Source organism: Anopheles merus, chromosome X (genome assembly GCF_017562075.2).
Source record: "Anopheles merus strain MAF chromosome X, AmerM5.1, whole genome shotgun sequence".
NCBI classification, from domain to species: Eukaryota; Metazoa; Arthropoda; class Insecta; order Diptera; family Culicidae; genus Anopheles; species Anopheles merus.
In genome coordinates, this window is record NC_054081.1 from 10388551 (window position 1) to 10408958 (window position 20408).

General features: G+C 42.9%; 1 protein-coding gene across 6 annotated transcripts; it reads right to left on the reverse strand.

Moving 5' to 3' along the window:
* Positions 1–749: 749 nt before the first annotated feature.
* LOC121598605 (lysophosphatidylcholine acyltransferase-like) lies at positions 750–19844 on the reverse strand. Of its 6 annotated transcripts, XR_006005595.1 has the most exons (11): positions 19542–19828; positions 17881–18395; positions 13570–13715; positions 11526–11743; positions 5161–5428; positions 4808–5071; positions 4565–4718; positions 4394–4498; positions 2098–2233; positions 1507–2013; positions 750–1441 (listed from the first exon to the last, which is right to left on the reverse strand). XR_006005595.1 is itself a non-coding variant. In XM_041925704.1 (10 exons), exons 2-10 carry the CDS (start codon positions 18082–18084, stop codon positions 1928–1930), a joined length of 1569 nt encoding a protein of 522 aa, XP_041781638.1. In that variant the 5' UTR covers positions 18085–18395; positions 19542–19844; the 3' UTR covers positions 750–1927. The 6 variants fall into 6 exon arrangements, 5 of the variants coding, with proteins under 5 accessions (XP_041781638.1, XP_041781606.1, XP_041781625.1 ...); XM_041925704.1 differs by lacking the exon at positions 11526–11743 and adding an exon at positions 7222–7427 and having other exon boundaries at positions 750–2013; positions 19542–19844; XM_041925672.1 differs by having other exon boundaries at positions 750–2013.
* Between the last annotated feature and the right edge of the window lie 564 nt (positions 19845–20408).

Below are 20408 nucleotides of genomic sequence, written 5' to 3' on the forward strand. Positions count from 1 at the left end.
TATCTCTATTTCTTATATACCTTTGTGCCAGTTCAGTTGTGTTCTGTACGTTTTCTATGACCTTTTTTTTGTTTCGTGGTTATGTGTGAGAGCGTGTGTGTTTGTGTGTATGTGTATGTAGATTTTGTTTACACTACGACATTTCGGTTACAGCTTTTTTTTTTCTCCGTTTTGTGCCGGATGACCCAAGGGTCGCCCGCCCCTACTCATAGCTGTGGCAATCGTACAGCCCAGCAAAATGCGCAGCTACGGCTAGACACTTAGTAAATAAATAAATACTCAAAATATCTCTTCCTCCGTGTGAGTGTGTGTTTTTCTTCTACGCAAATTGTGCACTTTTCCAAAAAAAAAACCCCTTCTGTCGCTCTCCTTAACCAGCTTTAACGCCTGTCTATTCGTGCACGTTTGACTGCTCTCTATATATTCTTAGGCTCTTTGCTTTTGCAAATTTTATTCGCAAAAGCTTTTTTCCGGTTGGTTCTCCTCCGTTTGGGCGCGTGGTTCGAAATGATTTCCCTTTTTTTTCTATAAACGTTTGCGTGCTTTGCGTCTTATCACGTTGCCTACATGCTTATGTTTGTTGGAAGCTTTTTTGCCGTCTTTCCTTCGGCCTATCAAGAGCGGGGAGCTACATAGCCCACACAAACATACATTTACACGCATGCACACACATATATATTCCCACACATCCATACATTTTTTTTTTTGCATCTATACCTTAGCATGACTTTATTTTCGTTTTTTTTTACTTTAAGTTCCCTTTTTTGTTTCCTTTTAAGTATGTTTCTTTGATTAGAATTTACTCGTGCGACGAACGAGTTTCGTGTATGTGTATGTGTAATACATCTACTACTTTGTTGTGTGTTTGTAATAGTTGAAGCTCTCAGCTGATGACAGACAACGAAGGTATTGCTCCGTGCTTTGTGCTTTTTTGTTGTTGCAGAATCTTTGATTAAGAAAGATCCCACAACAGCGAACCAAAGATGTAGTGCTGTCGCAACAAAATCAAATTCAAACCAGACTGTTCCATCAAGTCAAGTCAATAATAATCATAAAACGAAGAACAAACACATACCACAAGACGTTTCACGAATGCTGCGGAACGCTCGCCCGGCTCGGAATACGGACTTCAGACCTTCAGTTTGGCATGAGCATTTAGAATCCTGCATCTTCTTAACACTTAAACGTAACCTAACAGTTGCTTGAGTACTTGTTGCACGCGACCTGCGCCGCCCAGTGCGGAACAGTGATACATATATAGATAATTATTACTTATAGACGACACGGCAATACACAGACGATGCGTACACACATTGATCGTATGAATGTGTAACGATTTAACAACAAATTGTGCAAACATATGTGCGCTACAACGTAATGCGCTGCTGCCGCGCTACAACTACGTTGGTGCTGCTTCTTCACCGCGGCCTTGGTTTTGGTCCTAAACGTAAAGGATGAACACGGAATAATTACAACTTGCTGGACGAAAGCTTTACACATACACACCTACATACACACACACACACGCACACCTTTCCATGTTTAAGACATACGAAATCGCCACAACAGCACAACAACAAAAACACTCCTAACACTCATCGAAGCGCATACAAACACCGTCGTGGTGGCACAAATGCAGCGCGTGCGCTCGCAGCATTGAGATTGGAACGGAGTTTGACGTCGAACGTCGATTTTCGTTTCTTTTTTCCCGCTGGCTTACGTCTAGCCTACATATTTATATATATTTTTTAAGTTTCCACAGTCTGCTTCAGCGGTCAGGAGCGTATGCTTGCGACAAAGTTGCTTGCACCTACGCAGGTCCGCAGGGGTGGCCAGCAATGGGGGGGGGGGGAGAGGGAAAGAGCGTCTGGTGTAAACCCGTACAGTAGAAGCGAGCGAGAGAGTAGAGTTCAGGTTGTGCGTTGCTTTAGCCCAGTCTTAGGTTGTTGGGATCGTTATTCTTCTGCAGCTTGGCCAGCAGTGGATTGCGCTCTATTGCCTTGACAAATTGACCTGCAGAAGAAAGGCAAAGCAGAAAAGGATTGAGTTCGTTTAGTTCTCGGGTTTAGCGTGTCCTTCCTTCAGATTGAACCATACTGTAGTCAATCGTTCCAAGATTGTCCGGATCCGCCTGTAGAAAGATGCTGTTCAGCTCCTTCTGCGAGATTCGTACCAGATTCTGGAGGGTTTGGTACAGTTGCGTACGGTTCACACGTCCATTCACGCCGTACAGCTGCAATTGAACGGATGCCACAGATTAGTAACCCTTGGATGTTATTTCGATACTGCACATTTTTCGATAGTATTGATTTGTGCAAAACATCAAACTAATCCTGTCCATATTTTGTAATATAAAATCACATTTACACCGGTTTTGAGCTCAAGCAAACATCGTTAAGCAACTTTTGAACATTGTCATTTGACCGCCAACTGAAATTCTGATGCCTTCCTGCACATTTTACCACACGCAACTAAACATTTGCTTTCCCCAATATGTAGGTACGTTTATATTACCCAGATTCGTTTCTTTGATGCTCATTTTATTGCAATTAAATTGTTTTGAGCTACATTATTATTGATTTTGTCACAATTTAATAACCAATCATTTATTTCGAAGGTATCGGGATACATTATTGGCATATAAATTCAAACTATTTTTGTAAATGGAGGTACTAACAAAAGCCTAAACTCCCTACAGCAAACGGATTGACTCAGAGGTTTTACTTGTTTACCTACGATTGAACGAAGTTCAGATTAGTGTTGGGTTTTATAAATCTTTCGTTGCGATTGAATCTTCAGGGATTAGTGATTCAAATCTCGAATCGAATCTCGAATCGAATCTCCAAAGATTTATGAATCTCTAAAAATTCATGAATCTCTAAAAATTCATGAATCTCTAAAAATTCATGAATATCTAAAGATTCGTGGATATCTAAATATTCATGATACTCAATAATTAGAATCTCTAGAGATCTCTGAAGATTCTTGAATCTCCAAGGATTTGTGAATCTCGTAAGATACTTCCAAGATTCATGTATCCATTAAGAATCATGAATCTTTCAAAATTCATGCATCTATGAAGATTCATGAATCTCCAGGGATTGATGAATTTTTAGAGATGATTTAAAAAATATTTAATTTGCTAGATCTCATACTATGGTACAGTGGCTAACTAGCACGATTTAACAACATGCCCGCCTTGGATTTAAGCCTTGCATGGACCGTCCCCCGTAGCAAAACAAACTATCCGGCTGTGTTATACATACCAAGAAGTCTTGAAAGTCTCTTTAGGCTGACATAACCACGAACGTTATTACACCATAGGAAGAATAATAACAAGCTCAAGCTCTATGAATCTTTGGAGATATATGAATCTCTAGAGATTCGCAAATATTTGGAGATATATAATATAATGTCCAGAGGGAACCTACTATTGCGTTGGATTATTCGATCAACGCAAGGTTTCCGTAATCCTATGACCATAAAAACAATCTACTGTGCCTACGTCAGTCATTGTTAGAATATGGCAGTATAGTTAGCAACCCCTGCACCGAACAATGGAGTAATCAAATCGAGGCCATCCTAAGAAAAGCGACTAGATATGCTGTAAGACTTATACCATGGCGACAGAGCGATGTGTTACCGTCATGCCATTCCCGGTGTCTGCTTTTAGGGATTCAGCCGTTGAAAAAGCGCCGTGAGATAGCTAAATGCCTTTTTATATCAGGACTACTCAACCACCACATTGATGCTCCTACTCTATTAGCTACGATAGAATTTTATGCGCCATCTAGAAACCTACGTACAGGTCAATTCATATCTGTCCCTCGTTATAGAACTCGTTTTGGCCAGTCTGATCCTATGTCAGCAATGTTTCGAACTTTCATCAATAACTATGATTTATTAGATTTTAACATATTAAAGAATATTTTTAGAGATAGACTTACGTAATAATAATATTTTCAATACACATTTTCAATTCTTGTGCACCAGTACTCCCCTATCCATTTATGTACCTTACATAGTCTATAAGCACTAATGTAAGCACATTCATGTAGGATCTTCAAGATCCCGATAGATTAATCAAAAAAACATATTGAACATATAAATCTTTCGAGATTCATGAAGCTTTCGAAATTCTTGAATTATTTGAGATTCTTGAATCTTTCAGATTCATGAATCTTTCCAACATACATCTAGATTAATTGAATAATCTCAAAGATTCATTCAGATTCATGAATCTGAATCAGATTTAACCAACACTAGTTCAGATAGGCATCAGTATTTTAGTTGGAAGTCGAATGTTAACGTCGAACAATGTTCAAAAAGAGCTTAGCATTGTGTATTTGCGCCTACCGCAACTCTACAATTCCAAACCTTGACAAATACTTACATGAAAAAGAGATTCAACAAATATTAGTTTCGGCTTGTACAGTGTTATCAGAAACAGTGCAAGTAGTAGGTACTCTCTGAAATCAATCACGTCCGGCGTTTCAGGCTAAAAGGAAAATAGAAACGGATTACCATCGTAGTTCGGAGAGATTCTGCTAACATGGAAGCATACCCGGATCAGCTTGTGGAAAAGATTGTGTGCTGCCTCCTGCTGCACGTCCAGCTGCATCCGCTCGGCAAACTGTGGGTAGGTGAGCAAACTGTTCGCATCGGTGAACTGGCGCTCACTCGCCACGATCTTGCTTTCCCGATCGGTGGCGGCAATTCTGCAAGGCGAGAACGACAAAAGCAAAAACACAGCTCAGTCAACACCGTTTTACACACAGCCAGACAGGCAGCTCTTCAAACGTCTCACTTTAGCGTTTCGCGCAGCTTTCCAATGTCCGCAATCGCGGCCGGATGAGGCATGCCGACATTCTTCACGAACGTCATCAGCTTGCAGTCGTCAAAGGTGTAATCGGAGATCGGTATGTCGAGCGCCTTCGCCATCAGCATGCGCACGTTGTCCGCGTACAGCTTCGGGTTTGCCTTTTCCGCCTCGCTCGGGTAGTACACGGGCAGGAACTCGATCTCGCAGAACGTGTGGAACTGCGTTAGGGTGCGCCACAGCAGCTGGATGCTGGAAAATGGAGTGCAAAATATTCACGCGCTCAGTGTACAGTGTGGTACTACGATGCAATGTCATATATCTATGTCACAATAACATACGCATTCGGCCCCTCCCAGGTCCAGGTGACAGTGTCCACCTTGTTCGGGTAGCGCATCAGCACCGGCTGGATCGGTACGCCGGGGTAGAACGCACCCGGCTTAAACTTGATCAGCGACGTCCGGTTCGTGCAGGTCCCCTCGGGGAAGATGAGTATCTGGGGCCAGTCCTCCTTCGAGTTGGCGCGCTGTATAATCTCCCGGATCGTCGTCTGGCGCGAATGGGGATCCTCCCGGCACACGTAGATCGGTTGGGCGTAGTCAATCAGTTCTTAACACACAGGTTGTGAGTTGTGGTTTATTCGAAGGGTAGGGAGATACAACAAGACGGTTAGTAGAAATGGTGTTGCCAGTGCGCCATCAACCAAATCTCACCCTTGTGTCACGCACACACACACGCACAAATTCGCCATAAAGGGACAAAACACAAACCGAACACGAGCTACACATACAATGTAATACTACCTACGAACGCTTCCCCGCACGCTGAGTGCATACTATTGATGCCCTGCCAATCACAACCACACACACACACACACACACACACACTCACACACACACGCACACATACGCAAAACGCACATACAAGCACACAAATGATAAGGGAATAGGAAACAGTCGAGCGCCAAACTCTGTATAAGCAATAGATTTAAATACTCGTCCAACGAAGAAAAGCTAGGTAGATAAGTAGTAGGAACTGAGGAAATACTGTGAGTTTTTGGATGTAAGGTATCAGTTTCAATGTCCAACATGTGGGACTTATTACTCTTATTATTTTTTGGAGAACCATTCTTCAATAGATTCTCATCAAGCGATCTCGAGCGATCCCAGAGGTGTCATTGGAATTGTCAGGCTGCAGTGGCAAACATATTGGGGATTTCTTGGATTCCTTTGAAGGATATGTAGTAGGAACTAGGGAAATTCTTCGAGGTTTTGGATGTAAAGTATCAGTTTCAATATCCAACATGTGGGACTTGTTACTCTTCTTGTTTTTTGGAGAACCATTCTTCAATATATTCTCATCAAGTAATCTCGAGCGATCCTAGTGGTTCCATGGGAATTGTCAGGTGGCAAACATATTGGGGATTTCTTGGATTCCTTTGAAGGATATGTAGTAGGAACTGGGGAAATTCTTCGAGTTTATGGATGTAAATTATCAGTTTCAGCCGGTCTCATGGTACAGTCGTCAACTCGTACGACTTAATAACATGCCCGTCATGGGTTCAAGCCCCAAATAGACCGTGCCGCCATACGTAGGACTGACTATCCTGCTATGGGGGGAAATCAATAAGTCACTGAAAGCCAACCCCACAAGTGGGTTGGTAGGCCTTGACCGGCATCGGTTGTTGAGCCAAAGAAGAAAGAAGAAAGAGAAATTATCAGTTTCAATATCCAACATGTGGGACTTGTTACTCTTCTTGTTTTTTGGAGAACCATTCTTAAACAGAATCTCATCAAGCGATCTCGAGCGATTCCAGAGGTTCCATAGGAATTGTTAGGCTATAGAGGTAAAGATATTGGAGATTTGTTGGATTCTTTTGAAGGATGATATTGATGTTATGGAATAGGAACATATAAGGAAGTTAATTGAAGGGGAATACTTCAGATGATGAATTTTGACATAAAACACGTCCAATTCTAGCTGCCAATAATTTCAGCAAGTATATCTTACAATAATATGGAGCGCTTAAAAAGTTTCCAAAGATTGTAATAGTATTGTATATCTTAAGAGATTGTATTTGAGATTTATTTTTAAGGATGGTATGGATATATACATCTTCCTGATATGTATCATGATATGTTTGGTTACATGTCAGGAAGATACATGGGAAGTATAGCAGACATTGGGATTGGAATTCGATAGCGTTCAACTTCGCTCATCCAATGAATGGTGGTGCCATGAGGACATTGGGTTATTAAAGGGAGCAATTATATAAACAAAAATTACAAAGACGAGTTCAAAAAGAGAAGAGATAGAGATAGGCCAGAAAAAAAACAATAACAACAATAACAACAAAAAATAAAACACAAGAAATCAATCACAGCTTCTGTGTGGACACTTACTCCCGAGGTTGCGGTCAGCGTTTCGCACCAGCGGACTGGACAACCCGGTCACGTAGATGATGACCGCATCGAGGAAGGAGCTGTGCGGGGACACTACCAGTACCGGCGCTTCGGCACGGCTCGCCTGCCGCCCCCGTATCGTAATGCCCAGCCCAGCGCAGGTGTACGCGAGCGTGGCGAACTCACCGAGCGGCCCTTTCAACCGTCTGCTCCGATTAATGCAGATAGTGCAGGGTGTTTTGCGTTTTTTATGTTTGTACGGTCAGAGAGTTTTTTTTTGTTGTGTGTCAAGTGGCATTCAGTATTCCACCGAACAGTGTAGTACGATGTCCAATGTGAAGATGAAATGGCATGAAGCGAGTCCGAGATGGCAGTGGATTTGGGAACAATGTAATTGCGTCCAAGAGATGTCCAGAAGTATATCACCAGTCCAGCCAGATCGCGTCCAGGTCCGTCCGGGAAGGGTCGGGTTTTATGGTCGGATATAAAATAAGTACAGAGAAGATAGAAAGGAAGAAAGAAAGACAGAAAGAAAGAGAGAGAGGCGTGGAGGAAGAGATAGAGCGATGTGGATGAGTATTTGCGAGCCTCGTGCATGCCGCGCATGTGCAGCAAGATCCGAGCCGTTGTTTGGATCGAGAGAGCATTGCAATCATGGCAAATTACGCCGAAAATGAATGCGATAGACATCCAAGTAGCAGAATAATAATAAGAGAGAGAGAGAGAGAGAGAGAGCGACAGACGGAGAGTATCGGTGTGAAGGAAGTCAATATGAAATAGTTTGCATTTGCATTTGCCAGCGCACATCCGGATGAGCCGAAGTTGCGGATGAAGTAATGGACCACAGGCGGTTTTTTGTGTTGGTTTGCAAAGTTCGATCACCCGATTGATAGAGAAGCGAGATGAAAAAGAGAAGGAAAAAGAGAAGAAGAGAGAGAGACAGAGAGAGAGAAAGAGAGAGAAAGAAAAAAAGAAAAAAAATCCATGAGAATGAGCGGGCAATGGGAAGATGAGCGGTAGGTTTCGTTTCTTTCATCAGAGGCGATCTATCGAATTAGCCTATTTAGCAAACATTGATCTCATCGCTTTACCCCCCAAACTGTCAGCAAAAAAAAAGAGAGCAAACCGCGTGAACACGCTGTTGAAGCAAATATACAGCCGGGTGGGGAACACGGGGCAACATGGGTTCCTTTTTAGTCGACAACGTTTACACCAAACTCAATGTGCATAAAAGGCAAGCTAGTTAGATTGGTGCAAGAGCACCGTTAAAGAAGATGGAAAGAGTTTTTTTTAATGAAAAAGTGAAAATTAACTCCTGATTGTACTTTAACTCATTTATTACAAAATGTCTATGGCAATATTTTCCCTTATGGTTTAGACTAGTGTTGGGTGAATCTGATTCACATACATGAATCTAAATGAATCTTTGAAATGATACAATTAATATGGATCTCGGTTGAAAAGATTCATGATTCGCGATAGGTTTATCTCAAAAGATTCATAAATCTTGAAGGATTCTCGAAGGATTCTTTAGGGATTTATGAATCTCAAGGGATTCATAATTCTCAAAAGATTCATAGCGTTTCAGCTCCTTCTTATTATTCTTCTATTTCATGTTCTTGTTTTTCTTATTCATAAAGACCTACGTGGTCATGCCAGTCTATACTGGGTTTCGAGACTTCTTGGCAAATATCACGCCAATCTCACATTCAAAGAGTGAGATCTCGCAAATTCAATGAAACAATCTTCAAAATCATACATCTCTAAAGATTCATGACTCTTTAGAGATTCATGATTCTTTAGAGATTCATGACTCTTTGGAGCTTCATGATTCTTTAAAGCTTCGTGATTCTTTAGAGATTTATAATTATAGAAAAATATTCATGATTGTTAAGAGATTCATGATTCTTTAGAGATTCATTATATTTTTGAGATTCATAATTGTTAAGAGATTCATGCTTGTTAAAAGATTCATGATTGTTAAGAGATTCATACTTCTGTAGAGATTCATGATTCTTTTAAGATTCGTGATTTTTTAGAGATTCATTTTTGTTGAGAGATTCATGATTGTTTAGATCTTCATGATTTTTTAGATATTCAAGATTCTTTAGAGATTTATGATTCTTTAGAACTATATGATTCTTTAGAGATTTATGAATCTTTAGAGATTCATGATTTTTAAGAGATTCATGATTCTTTAGAGATTCATGATTCTTTAGAGATTTATAATTGTTAAGAGATTCATGATTGTTATTAGATTGATTAGATTTCATGACTGATAAGAGATTCATGAATCTTTTGAGATTCATATGTTTTTAGAGATTCATGATTGTTAAGAGATTCATGCTTCTGTAGAGATTCATGATTCTTTAGAGATTCATGATTTTTTAGAGATTCATGCTTGTTAAGAGATTCATGATTGTTAAGAGATTCAAGATTCTTCAGAAATTCAAGATTCTTTAGAGATTTATGATTCTTTAGAGCTGTATGATTCTTTAGAGATTCACGAATCTTTAGAGATTCATGATTATTTAAAGATTCAGGTATGAATTTATGGAAATTTGAAACACTCATCGCTGAAGATTCATATGAACGAATCTCAACGAAAGATTCATGAAACACAACACTAGTTTAGACGTCACCTTTCGTCAAAAACACTGTACTTGCTTTGAAGTGAACAACTTATTTTATTGAATTTTTAAACTGTTATATGTATATTTGAATGAATGCTTTGCATCACATGTTTATAATGACAGTGACGTCATACGCAGAGTAAGAAAAAATCCCTAACATGCCCATGTTGACCCATTGCTCCCCATAGCCTTGGGTGGTGTTTATCGTTGTACAGAAATGGAGCAACCGGTGACTAAAGGCGACAAAACGAGACAGCAAATTTGGGAAGGTTGACCATAACCGACACAGAACGAAGGAGAGAGCAGCGAGGGTGTGAAATATGGATGGCACATTGGCATCATTCATCCATGCCCATGCTGTACGAAATATAAATCGAGCAAAGCTAGCAACAAACGATTTACAAAAATCGCTGCAACTGCACAACTGGCCTGCTCCATCGGAACGTGGAACGAGTGCAGTAAAGGCAAAACAAACACGACACCCGAAAGCAGCAAAGGTGTGCGCAAAACAAATGTGTCGAATTATTCGGCCTTTGCAAGGTGAACGGCACACGGGACGCAATATCCCATTGTTGGCACAGGAAGCGTACAACTGAACCAGTGACGCATTGGAATGGTGCAGCCAATCGAAGCCGCTTCGTGATGGAAACACAGTAGTAGAGGAATTAGTGATGATGTTAATGGTTCGGGTTTAATTTTAATGTACATCAAATCTCCCCACACATACACACACACCCACACAAACAGCATTTCTTTCCGAAAGCAAAACCCTTTGCAATTGCACCATGAAGTTAAGAAGTTAGAACGGGAGTAAGCGGCATATAATCTACATGTCGTTGTACTTAGCAGACAAAGGTGAATGAGTAAGAAGCGAGGGTTCCGGCTTGCAGTGATTCATCTGCTTTTTTAGGTTACCGCACACACAGGAGGGAAACAAAAACAGAAAAAAGGTATGACGGTGAGAGAAGTTACAAAGACAGAACAAAATCAAAAAGACAGGAAGATACATGCACTGAGCGATGAGATGATTCGTTGACAGATGACGATGGAAGTGATCGTACGGTGATGCGATGGTTGTTCGTCCACTGTCTTGACGTCGCGCGTACCTGCTGTCTGGGGTAGGCCGAGCTACCGCGGCTCATATTGCGTTTTGGCTGTCGTGTTGGGTTATCACAGCCATTCCCGTACATGGTTATACGTTAATCAAATTTATGTTCCCAAACACATACACACAATCACACACACATACACACACGCACTCATATATATGTGTAAAGCCAACATACAACCAAGCACGCCTATCACTTTCACATATCGCCTATCAAAAAACACATTTGCTGTAATTTTTTTACTACCACTTTCCTTTTTTTAGTGCTTGGAAATGGATTGTCTAATACGGAAGTCGTCCCTATTGCCCTATTGTTCCAGAGTAGTGTCCCCTCAGTGTTCCCACCGTTATATGCATGCATGACGATAATTCCAGCTCCCTTGTTCGGTTCGTTGTTTTGAGGTCTTGCGAATTACAAAACAAGCGCAGCGTGTGTGTCATATCCTGCGCTGGGTACGTGTGTACGTGCGGGCACAGCACAAGGGATGAGAAGCAATGGAAAGCACACAGAAAGAGAGAGCAGAATGGATCGCGACCGGGCGCGATCGGCAGCAAACACCTACTTCCGAAGAATGGCAGCGATGCGGTCTCGTACTTGGCGACGACGGCCGACGGCCCGAACAGGACGACACACACCGAATCGTAGAATGCGGTGTGCGGCGCCACACAGATGACCGGCGCTTCCTTCGGCGACGCCCGGACGCCCTTGTACCGGATGTAGTTGAACGAGCCGAACAGGAAGAGCGTGCGCATCACGAGCGCGGTCAGATGGCGCAACTGGCTGTCAGACCAAAGACGATGCGGGTAAGAGGAAGAGATGGGAGGAACATTGAGAAGATGGGAGCATAGAAGAGAGAGAGATAGAGTGAGAGAGTGAGAGAGAGAGAGAGATAGAGAGAGAGAGAGAGAGAGAGAGAGAGAGAGAGAGAGAGAGAGGACAAAAGATTGATTGAAACACAGTTGGTTATTGGGGAAATGATGAGGACCTCCTCTGGAAGAATGTTCCTCCTTTGGAGTTCACAAGATATCGAGGTTCTTTCAAGATCTTTCCTTAGAGATGTGTGGAATAGGTTATAGACGTCACCCCGCAGCAATAATGGAGTGTAGAACTAGCGAAACAGCAATGCGTGATGTCTTAAGGCATCGTTTGGAGATGTTTGGAAATCACGATAACTTAGATCTACCAGCCTATGTAAAACGGAATGGAACATATCCAATGAAGAGAAATCCTATCCCAACATCACAATCTTGCAACAATGGATCGTCATCAGCCCAAAGTACATTTAGCGGACATTGGAAAAGAGTCCCTCTACCCATTGACCATTGTCACGCTGGGATACACAAAAGAGCACGCTTGGGGTAAATCAAACGTAAGGGAAAGGAGTTCCGCTAATTAACATTTTTGTAGGCTTCAGGAGCTGGCTACAATTGTCCCTTGGGTGATGGAAGGGCATAATATTGGCAGGAGAAGCAATAGAGTTTGAAGGTACAACTTTCCCCTGGGAGGAAAGTTAACGACGAACTTTGTGCCTTCCGCCAACTACGGTGTGTGTTGTGTGTGTGTGTGTGTGTGTGTGTGTGTGTGTGTGTGTGTGTGTGTGTGTGTGTGTGTGTGTGTGTGTGTGTGTGTGTGTGTGTGTGTTGCTGTTGTTGTTGTTGTTGTTGTTGTGTATATGGGTGGGATTCCATTTCAGTTTTCTACTGTATTCTTCAGGATCGAGTTAGTCACACACAAAAGATACACTACTGCCAGCCCTCCTCCCCATGACTACGAGATAAAAGGCACGGATACAACAACATCCACAACAAACCGGTCATACGACCATTTTTCCCGGAGAGAAAAGCCAACTTCACCCGAGCACGCTTGCTTGTTTCTTTCTCCTCCTCTTTCCCATTAAGCAACTGGTGTTACATCCCCACCCGAGGATTGTTAGTGCGATGAGTTAGAAGTTTGCGGCCAACGCGTATCGACATATCGACGATTGTACGGGGTCGAGAGAAGGGATTGGAAGAAAGCGCATCCAATCGACGGCATTCAACCACCCGGCGGTAATGCCATTCTACCATAGCGAATGGGGCGCTATTTGGAATTAATGAAACCCTCCCCAAAAACCCCTGGTACATGAACTCTGTGCGGCCCTCCCCCGGGCCCGGTGCTAAACATAGCGGAGGTCTTGAACGACGACGACCTCCGGCCTCTGCGTACGGCAGCATGCAACGATCGGTTGTTTTACATTGTTCAACCGACAGTGTTTCCAGTGCATTCGCCAACACCTGGGAGCGGCTGCAAACGTGTACCCCCTCTCTGCACCGGCTCCAGATGTTGGAGTTAGTGTGCGGGTTCAACCGATATTTACAGGCTCGTATTAGTAACTTCATACATATTACAGGCTCCAATTATAATCACAATGTGTTGTGGTCGCAAATTCTGGGAACATCTATTTGGGAAGCAGGTCAGAATTGGTGAGTCCTGTATTGCTGGAGAACTTGAGCTATTATTTCGTGGACGAAGGCACAACAATTTCGGCATATTCATTGCTATATATATATATATAAGATCTTTTATTGCAGATCCTAAACATCCGCTTTGGTACTCAGAATACTCACCGCCGCCAGCCGACCAGTGGCTTCGTACGCAGATCCTCCTTGGACAGTCCATAGAGGCCGATATTGGCGAGGGCCCATGCCACCACCAGACAGACGAGAATTAGGACGACGCGAAATGGCAGCAGTATCACCGTCAGCAGTGCTGTCTAGAAGCGCGGAGAGATAGAAAGTAGAGTAGAGACATGGAAGAATGAGATAGAGCTAGTGAGGGAAAATATTAAATCTATGTCGGAATTGGTTCCAGCTAGGTCCAAAGTTTTCTGGAATCTATTCCGGATGGTAGCGTCCGGAAACAGTTTCTGGAATCGATTCCAGATTCGGGTCCGGAATCTGAATCGGCTCTGGAATCGAAATCGGATTCAAAATCATAATCTACTCGGAAATCTGAATTGGATTCTGCATCTCCCAAAGAATAGGCGTTTGGATCCTCCAGCTACAAATCATCTAAATTTACTTGGAAACAATCCATTCTCAACGAGATTCCGGGACTGATTTCTCGCCTGAATCTTTTGATTTCAATTCCAGAACTGATTCCGAAGCAAAATCCAATTCTGAACCCAAATCTGTTTCCATTACGGAGCCGATTCCGATTAAGTAATCGATTCCAGAATCAGCTAAGGAATTGCCTCCAGAATCGGAATCGGCTCCCGAACTGATTCTGAACACGGAATCGGAATCGAAGATATCTGATTCTGAACTCCAAACAAAAGAGAGAACAGCCCAACATTAATATTAACTAAAAAAAATCCCAGCCGTAGGGAGGGAGTAGAGTAGAGCTCGCTAGACCTCTGAAGTAATCATTTCGATGCAGAATACACAAACAAAACACGCCAAAACTAAAGCAATGCCACCATTAACCACCGGAATGTTGGTTGTTACTGCTGGCACACACACACAGCTTTCTCACTTGGGGGTGGTCGAAGATTAAAATTAGTTGTTTGAAACTGACGCACAGACACATCATTAGAATGCAAAAAATTAAAACCATCTACTCCCCGGAGAAAGAGGCTAGAAGGGAACGTGTGCTGAAACGCAGAGATCCTGCAGATGTTTTACTGTGCTCGTGTCCCTCACGTTTGTACGATGAAATAAATGTCTCATCCGGGGGAAGATCTTAAAGACAAAAGAGTCACAAACAGGAATATCGCGCATTTTGTGTAGAACAATTTTCAAGAAAGCATTAATGTCATTGTGTAATTACACCATCTGTATTAATATTCATGTTTGGGTACATAGGGAATCTTCATAAATGCGTGTATCATATTCAAATTCGTATCTGCGAATCCTTGTAACTTGAGTGGGTCGTAGCTCAAGGGTCGCCTGTATCCACTTTGATATATAACTTCAACCAACCCTCTATCCGTTTCGTTCCAATTTTTTATGAAAATTTCCCAACACTTCCCCAGGGGGCAATTACTGCGCCGTAGTCTGCTCTATTTATAGTGCTATTACATTGGGTAGATGGAATTGGCTTTTGGCTGTCAAAATCGATTCCAGCGAGCTTTATAGAACATTGAAATTCTTCTCTCTAGAGTAATAAGCTGCGCGCAGGGCATTAGAAATGGAATTGCTTTCAGTTTTTCTGTTTGAACGGCTAAAACGATTCCCAACACGTTGAAAGCATATCTGCTAGGGTTCCACCTTTCATTTCAATCAATATGGGGTTTTTGTTTACATTTCGTTCAACATTCTGACAGTTAAATTCCTTCCGTAACAGAAGCTACATAAGGCAATCCGAATTCGTTTTTTGAAGTTTCAGGACCATGTCACTCTTCAAACGAGCTGCGACATACTGATTCCAACGACATTTACTAAATTTAATACCACTTATAATTGGAGCCCAGTGGTCCGATAGGCACCAACTCCAAAATCCAAACAAGAATATGTGCTTACTTAAAGAAGCAGCTTCTTCCCATAAGAAATAGTTTAGCAAGATGCTTTTGATATAAGACTCGCTATTTTACACGGCCTACCGTAACTATATGTACATTGTTTTTTTTTTGTTTTTTCGATTTGAGATGAAATCCTGAAGAGATGGATAAAAAGAGTAAAAACGAATTTAGAGTTTTAGCATAAAGACACTTAAGAAATGGGATTTTTTCAACACCTAATGCATTTAAAAATTGTCCAAAAATACATCGTTGTCACTAAATTTCGTCTCTAACCCACCTATTTTTTCCTGTAGGGCTCGAATTTTTTACAGTGTACATCGTTTTTTATCTCTAAGGCATCAATTTTTGACTGTAGGTCATCGACATGTATTTTCAGGTGTAAACAATGTCTTGATTTATTAAATTAAATTAGTCTTTTTCCATAAAAACGGTCGAATTAAACGGTTTTTGAAGTGTTAATATGACGTAAAGTTACAATTACCATAAATCTGCTCAAACACCTTGTAAAATTATCATGATTCCTACAAGGGTTAAAAATTGATGCCTTACAGACAAAAATAGATGTGTCAGAGTCAAAAAATGATGCATTAGAGTCAACAATTGTTGCGCACTGCAAAATATTGATGCCTACAAGCCAAAATTTATCGGCAACGACAGTATATTGAGAGCCTTTAGTGAACAACGGTTTCAAAGCTGATCCGATTCGAACAAAATCGACACAAACACCTCAACATGTTTTAACAGAACCCAGATGTTTGCCATTGTTAAAGAAATAGTTAAGGAATGTAATCATAATCTGATATTTGTTTTCCTCTTACCACCCACACTTCATCATCGATGATCTTTTAGACCGCTACAAAGGCGGCCCCGTAAGGGTTGTGGAGTATTACAGGATTTTCCAAGTCACTTTCGAATAAGCACATAATTATTCACCGCCTCCAAGATGATTCTCAACAGCTGTCAAATGGTGTATTTGTTTCATAATGAAACTTCAGTTTTTTAACATGATTTTCAACACATCACAAAAAACTGCCAAACTCAATCCAGCTATAGATGTGTTGAAAATCATACTGAAGAAATTAAAAATTATGATACAGGGTTTCCCAACTCATTTTCAAATGTGAACATTCTTATTCACCGAGTGCAACATGTTAATCCACATCAATGTGATTCTTCATTTCCGTTACAATAATTTTCAATTACTTCAACATGATTTTCAACACAACTCAAGCGGGATTGAGTTTGACAGTTTTTTGGGATGTGTTATAAAATCATGTGCTGAAACTGAAATTTCATTTTGAAGCAAATATACCATTTGACAGGTGTTGAAAAACATCTTGGAGGCGATTCGACTTGGAAAACCCAAGTAAGTCATGTAAATACAGGATTTTCTAAGCCAATCTCGAATGTGCACAACATTATTCACCGCCTCCAAGATGGTTTTCTTCTTCTTCTTCTTCTTCTTTAGCACAACAACCGTTGCGAATCAAGGCCTTATTGATTTCCTCCCCATATGATAGTCAGTACTACGTATGGGGGGCACGGTCCATTCGGGACTTGAAACCCATGACGGGCACTGTTGTTGTGTCGTACGAGTTGACGACTTTACCACCAGGCCGACCCAAGCTGTTTTTCAATTACAATACAATTTCAAATCTTCCACATGATTTTCAACACATCGCATAGAACTGTCTTAACTCAGTCCAGCTTGTGATGTGTTGAAAATCATGCGAAAGATCTGAAAAATGTGCGTGATGCAAATACAACATTTGACAGCTGTTGAAAATCATCTAGCAGGAATTGAAAAATGTAGCTGACATTGGAAATTGACTCGGAAAACCCTGTAATGGTGGTTTTCAAAATTCAACTGTGAGAAAAATATACAAAAATGTGAAAAAGCATTTTCCATAAACCAAACATTAGCTCTTGTTTTCTATCTCTTCTAGATTTTCCACAAAACGGGGGAAAAAATTATAGAAAATGGAAAGAAAAAAATAAAATGTAGCAGCATCCGGCATACGTCACAATCGCTGTGTTCCATTCAACTTCCCGGGTGCTGTCAAGCAGTCAGATCAGCTCATCAGCGAAATTTCGATACATCAAACCATAAAACACTGTGTCTGGAAACGACGCAAAAACAAACCCAGAGAGCACAAGCACATGGACACACAACACCCCAAAACCAAGACGCAGAAGTGATATCTTCCTGCTCCCTTCTCCCCGGGCCCTACGCAAATTCCCCTACCCCGCGCGACCGCTGAACTCCCCCCACGGTCCCCGTTTGCAGGCCCGAACTTTAACAACAACGCAGTACACTGTTTTGCTCACAGTTGGACGCAGCGCTGCCCGCGGCTCGCTGCTGGTATCGCGTCCAGCCCTTCCCCCCCTCCCCCACCCCTCCTCCACCGCTCCCTCTTACCTTGGCCTTGTCGATCGGATCGTCCCAGACGAGCTTGTGCACGAACGGGTTGACGTAGTGTATCTCGTCCGGTTGATTGTTTTCCGCTTTCCGGTTGATTGCGGCCGGTGGGCCGGGCGCCGGTCCTGTCCCCTTGCGTTCCGGTTGCGCCACCGGGGCCGCTTCCGGTGCCACCGGTGGCTCCCACTCGGCCGTGGCCGCCATACTGCCCTGCGCACACAATTGTCACGCCCGGCTAGGTCACAACAGGTAGCGAGAGAGAGAGAGAGAGAGAGAGAGAGAGAGAGAGAGAGAGAGAGAGAGAGAGAGAGGGACGAGCGGAGTAGGGCAGGGAAGAGAGGGGAAAAGCTAAGTGTTGGGAAAGTTGGGACACGGCGCTACACGACCGGAAAATGTAGGTGTGTGTGTGTGTGTGTGTGTTTGCTGGAGGGGGGAGGGAAACGGGTTGGGTGGGGGGATTAATTGGCGCACCCACACAAACACGCGGTTTTGTTGTTGTTTTCTTCCACTACGCGCTGGAAAAAAAGGGGAGAGAAAGACAAGAAAATCCTACATACACATGTTCACTTTGGGAGGGAAAACTCCGCACACATACACACACACGCGCACACGGAAGGGAAAATGAGTGTGTTTTTATTTTTTATTTTTGTCTTCTTCCTGTTCGTAGGTGGGTCGCTAAGGCAACGCATGCACGTACGCACCCCCCCCCCCCCCACCCCTCCCACACACACACACACACACGCATGAAGAGTTTTTCCTTCGCCCCCCCCCCCCCACACATTTGTTTCTTATTTTTGTTTTCAATCCTTTTTTGGCACACACACACAACAAATCCACACATAATTGATAAAGAAAATTAAAAAAAAAACTAACACTACCAGCATAATGGTTCCGAAAAATTTCCACGCATTTTCCAATCCTCTCATTGCTAAAAAACAAAAACACAAAAAAATCCTATGTGCGTGTGTGTGTGTGTGCGTGTGTGTGTGTGTGTGTGTGGTGTGTGTGTGTGTGTGCGTGTGGTGTGTGTGTGTGTGTGTGTGTGTGTGTGTGTGTGTGTGTGTGTGTGTGTGTGTGTGTGTGTGTGTGTGTGTGTGTGTGTGTGTGTGTGTGTGTGTGTGTGTGAATGATTTTTCACCGAGCAAAATTGTTTCTTCCCTCGCTCACTTTCTTTCTTTCTCTTGAATTGTCTTCTTCCTCTTCTTCTTCTTCTTCCTCTTCTTCTTCTTCTTCTTCCTCTTCTTCTTTTTCTTCTGTTGATTGCAGAAAATGGTTGTGGTGTTGTTGTCATTGTTGGACGCGCACTTTCACTGCTCCCTTCCCAGTGCACCCCTTCCATCCCGCGCACCTTTTTGTCATCCCTTAGGGACACCCACACACACACACACACGCACAAACACTTGTAGGAGGATGGATGGTGCATGTGAGCGAACAAAACGGTACCTCGGCACATACCGGGATGATATGACAACTCCCTTTCACCCACCACCATCCCCCTCACATACCGTACGCCTGTCCCTAGCTAACGAAATTCACAGCACGGTCACTCTCCAAACATAACACCCCCTCCCCCTCCCTAATAACTCCAAAATGCCATAAACCGGCACTCGCAAAAACTCGAAACCAACCACCCCACCCGGATGGTAACTGCGATGTTGTACCTCTTCTAAGTGATGCTTTCGCGAACGCACACACACACGGCACACGGGCAGTGGCAAAGCACGCCGGAAGGGCGGGAATGGGCTGTGCGACGCGGGGTTGATGCGATTTCCTTCGAACGCGAACGTTTCAGGCGCGTGTGTGGCTCGATTTCGGTCGGCAGCTTCTGCTTCGGCTGCCAGGCGGTATTTGCGGGCGGTCGTTCCTTTCGCATGGGGCAAAACAGCCGTGCATTGGCATATGTGTGTGCAGGGCTTGACGGGGCCCGGTTTATATCCGGCACGATAAATGCACAACAAGCCCACCCTGCTGCTTGGGGGGAATGAGACGGCTCTGGCACGGCGGTACTACATGCGTTCATGAGTACAATGGTAAACAAATAAAAATAAACGAACAATTCACTTTATTTTGCTGATCGAGAAACGATCACCGATAAAAAGATATTAATTTTGGATACACACGTACATACGGTCCCAGTGGGGAACGAACTGAAGCAGCGAGCCCTGCAGCAACGGGTTTTGCGAAAGTCGGCGAATTTAAGCCGTAGTGATGGTACGCGCTGCGAGCACGATTCATTCCGCTCCGGCACCGGAACTATTTGGTTCCGCGGAAATGTTCCTGCCAACTCTGCTTCGACTGGACGCCTCCGGACGGGTGTGTATGGGTGCGTTTGGTAACGACAACGACCGTTGGAACATTTTCGCATTATATGGTTGTCCATTTCACAAAAGCAGGACAACTCTGTTCCTCCTGAACATGAAAGAAAGATTATTTGGCATTAAGCTGAAAGCTCTGTAGACTCGGCTCGGTTCGCTTAAACACAGCCCAAGACGAGTTGAAAGGTTTGGTAGACGTCGGTTGCATTTCAA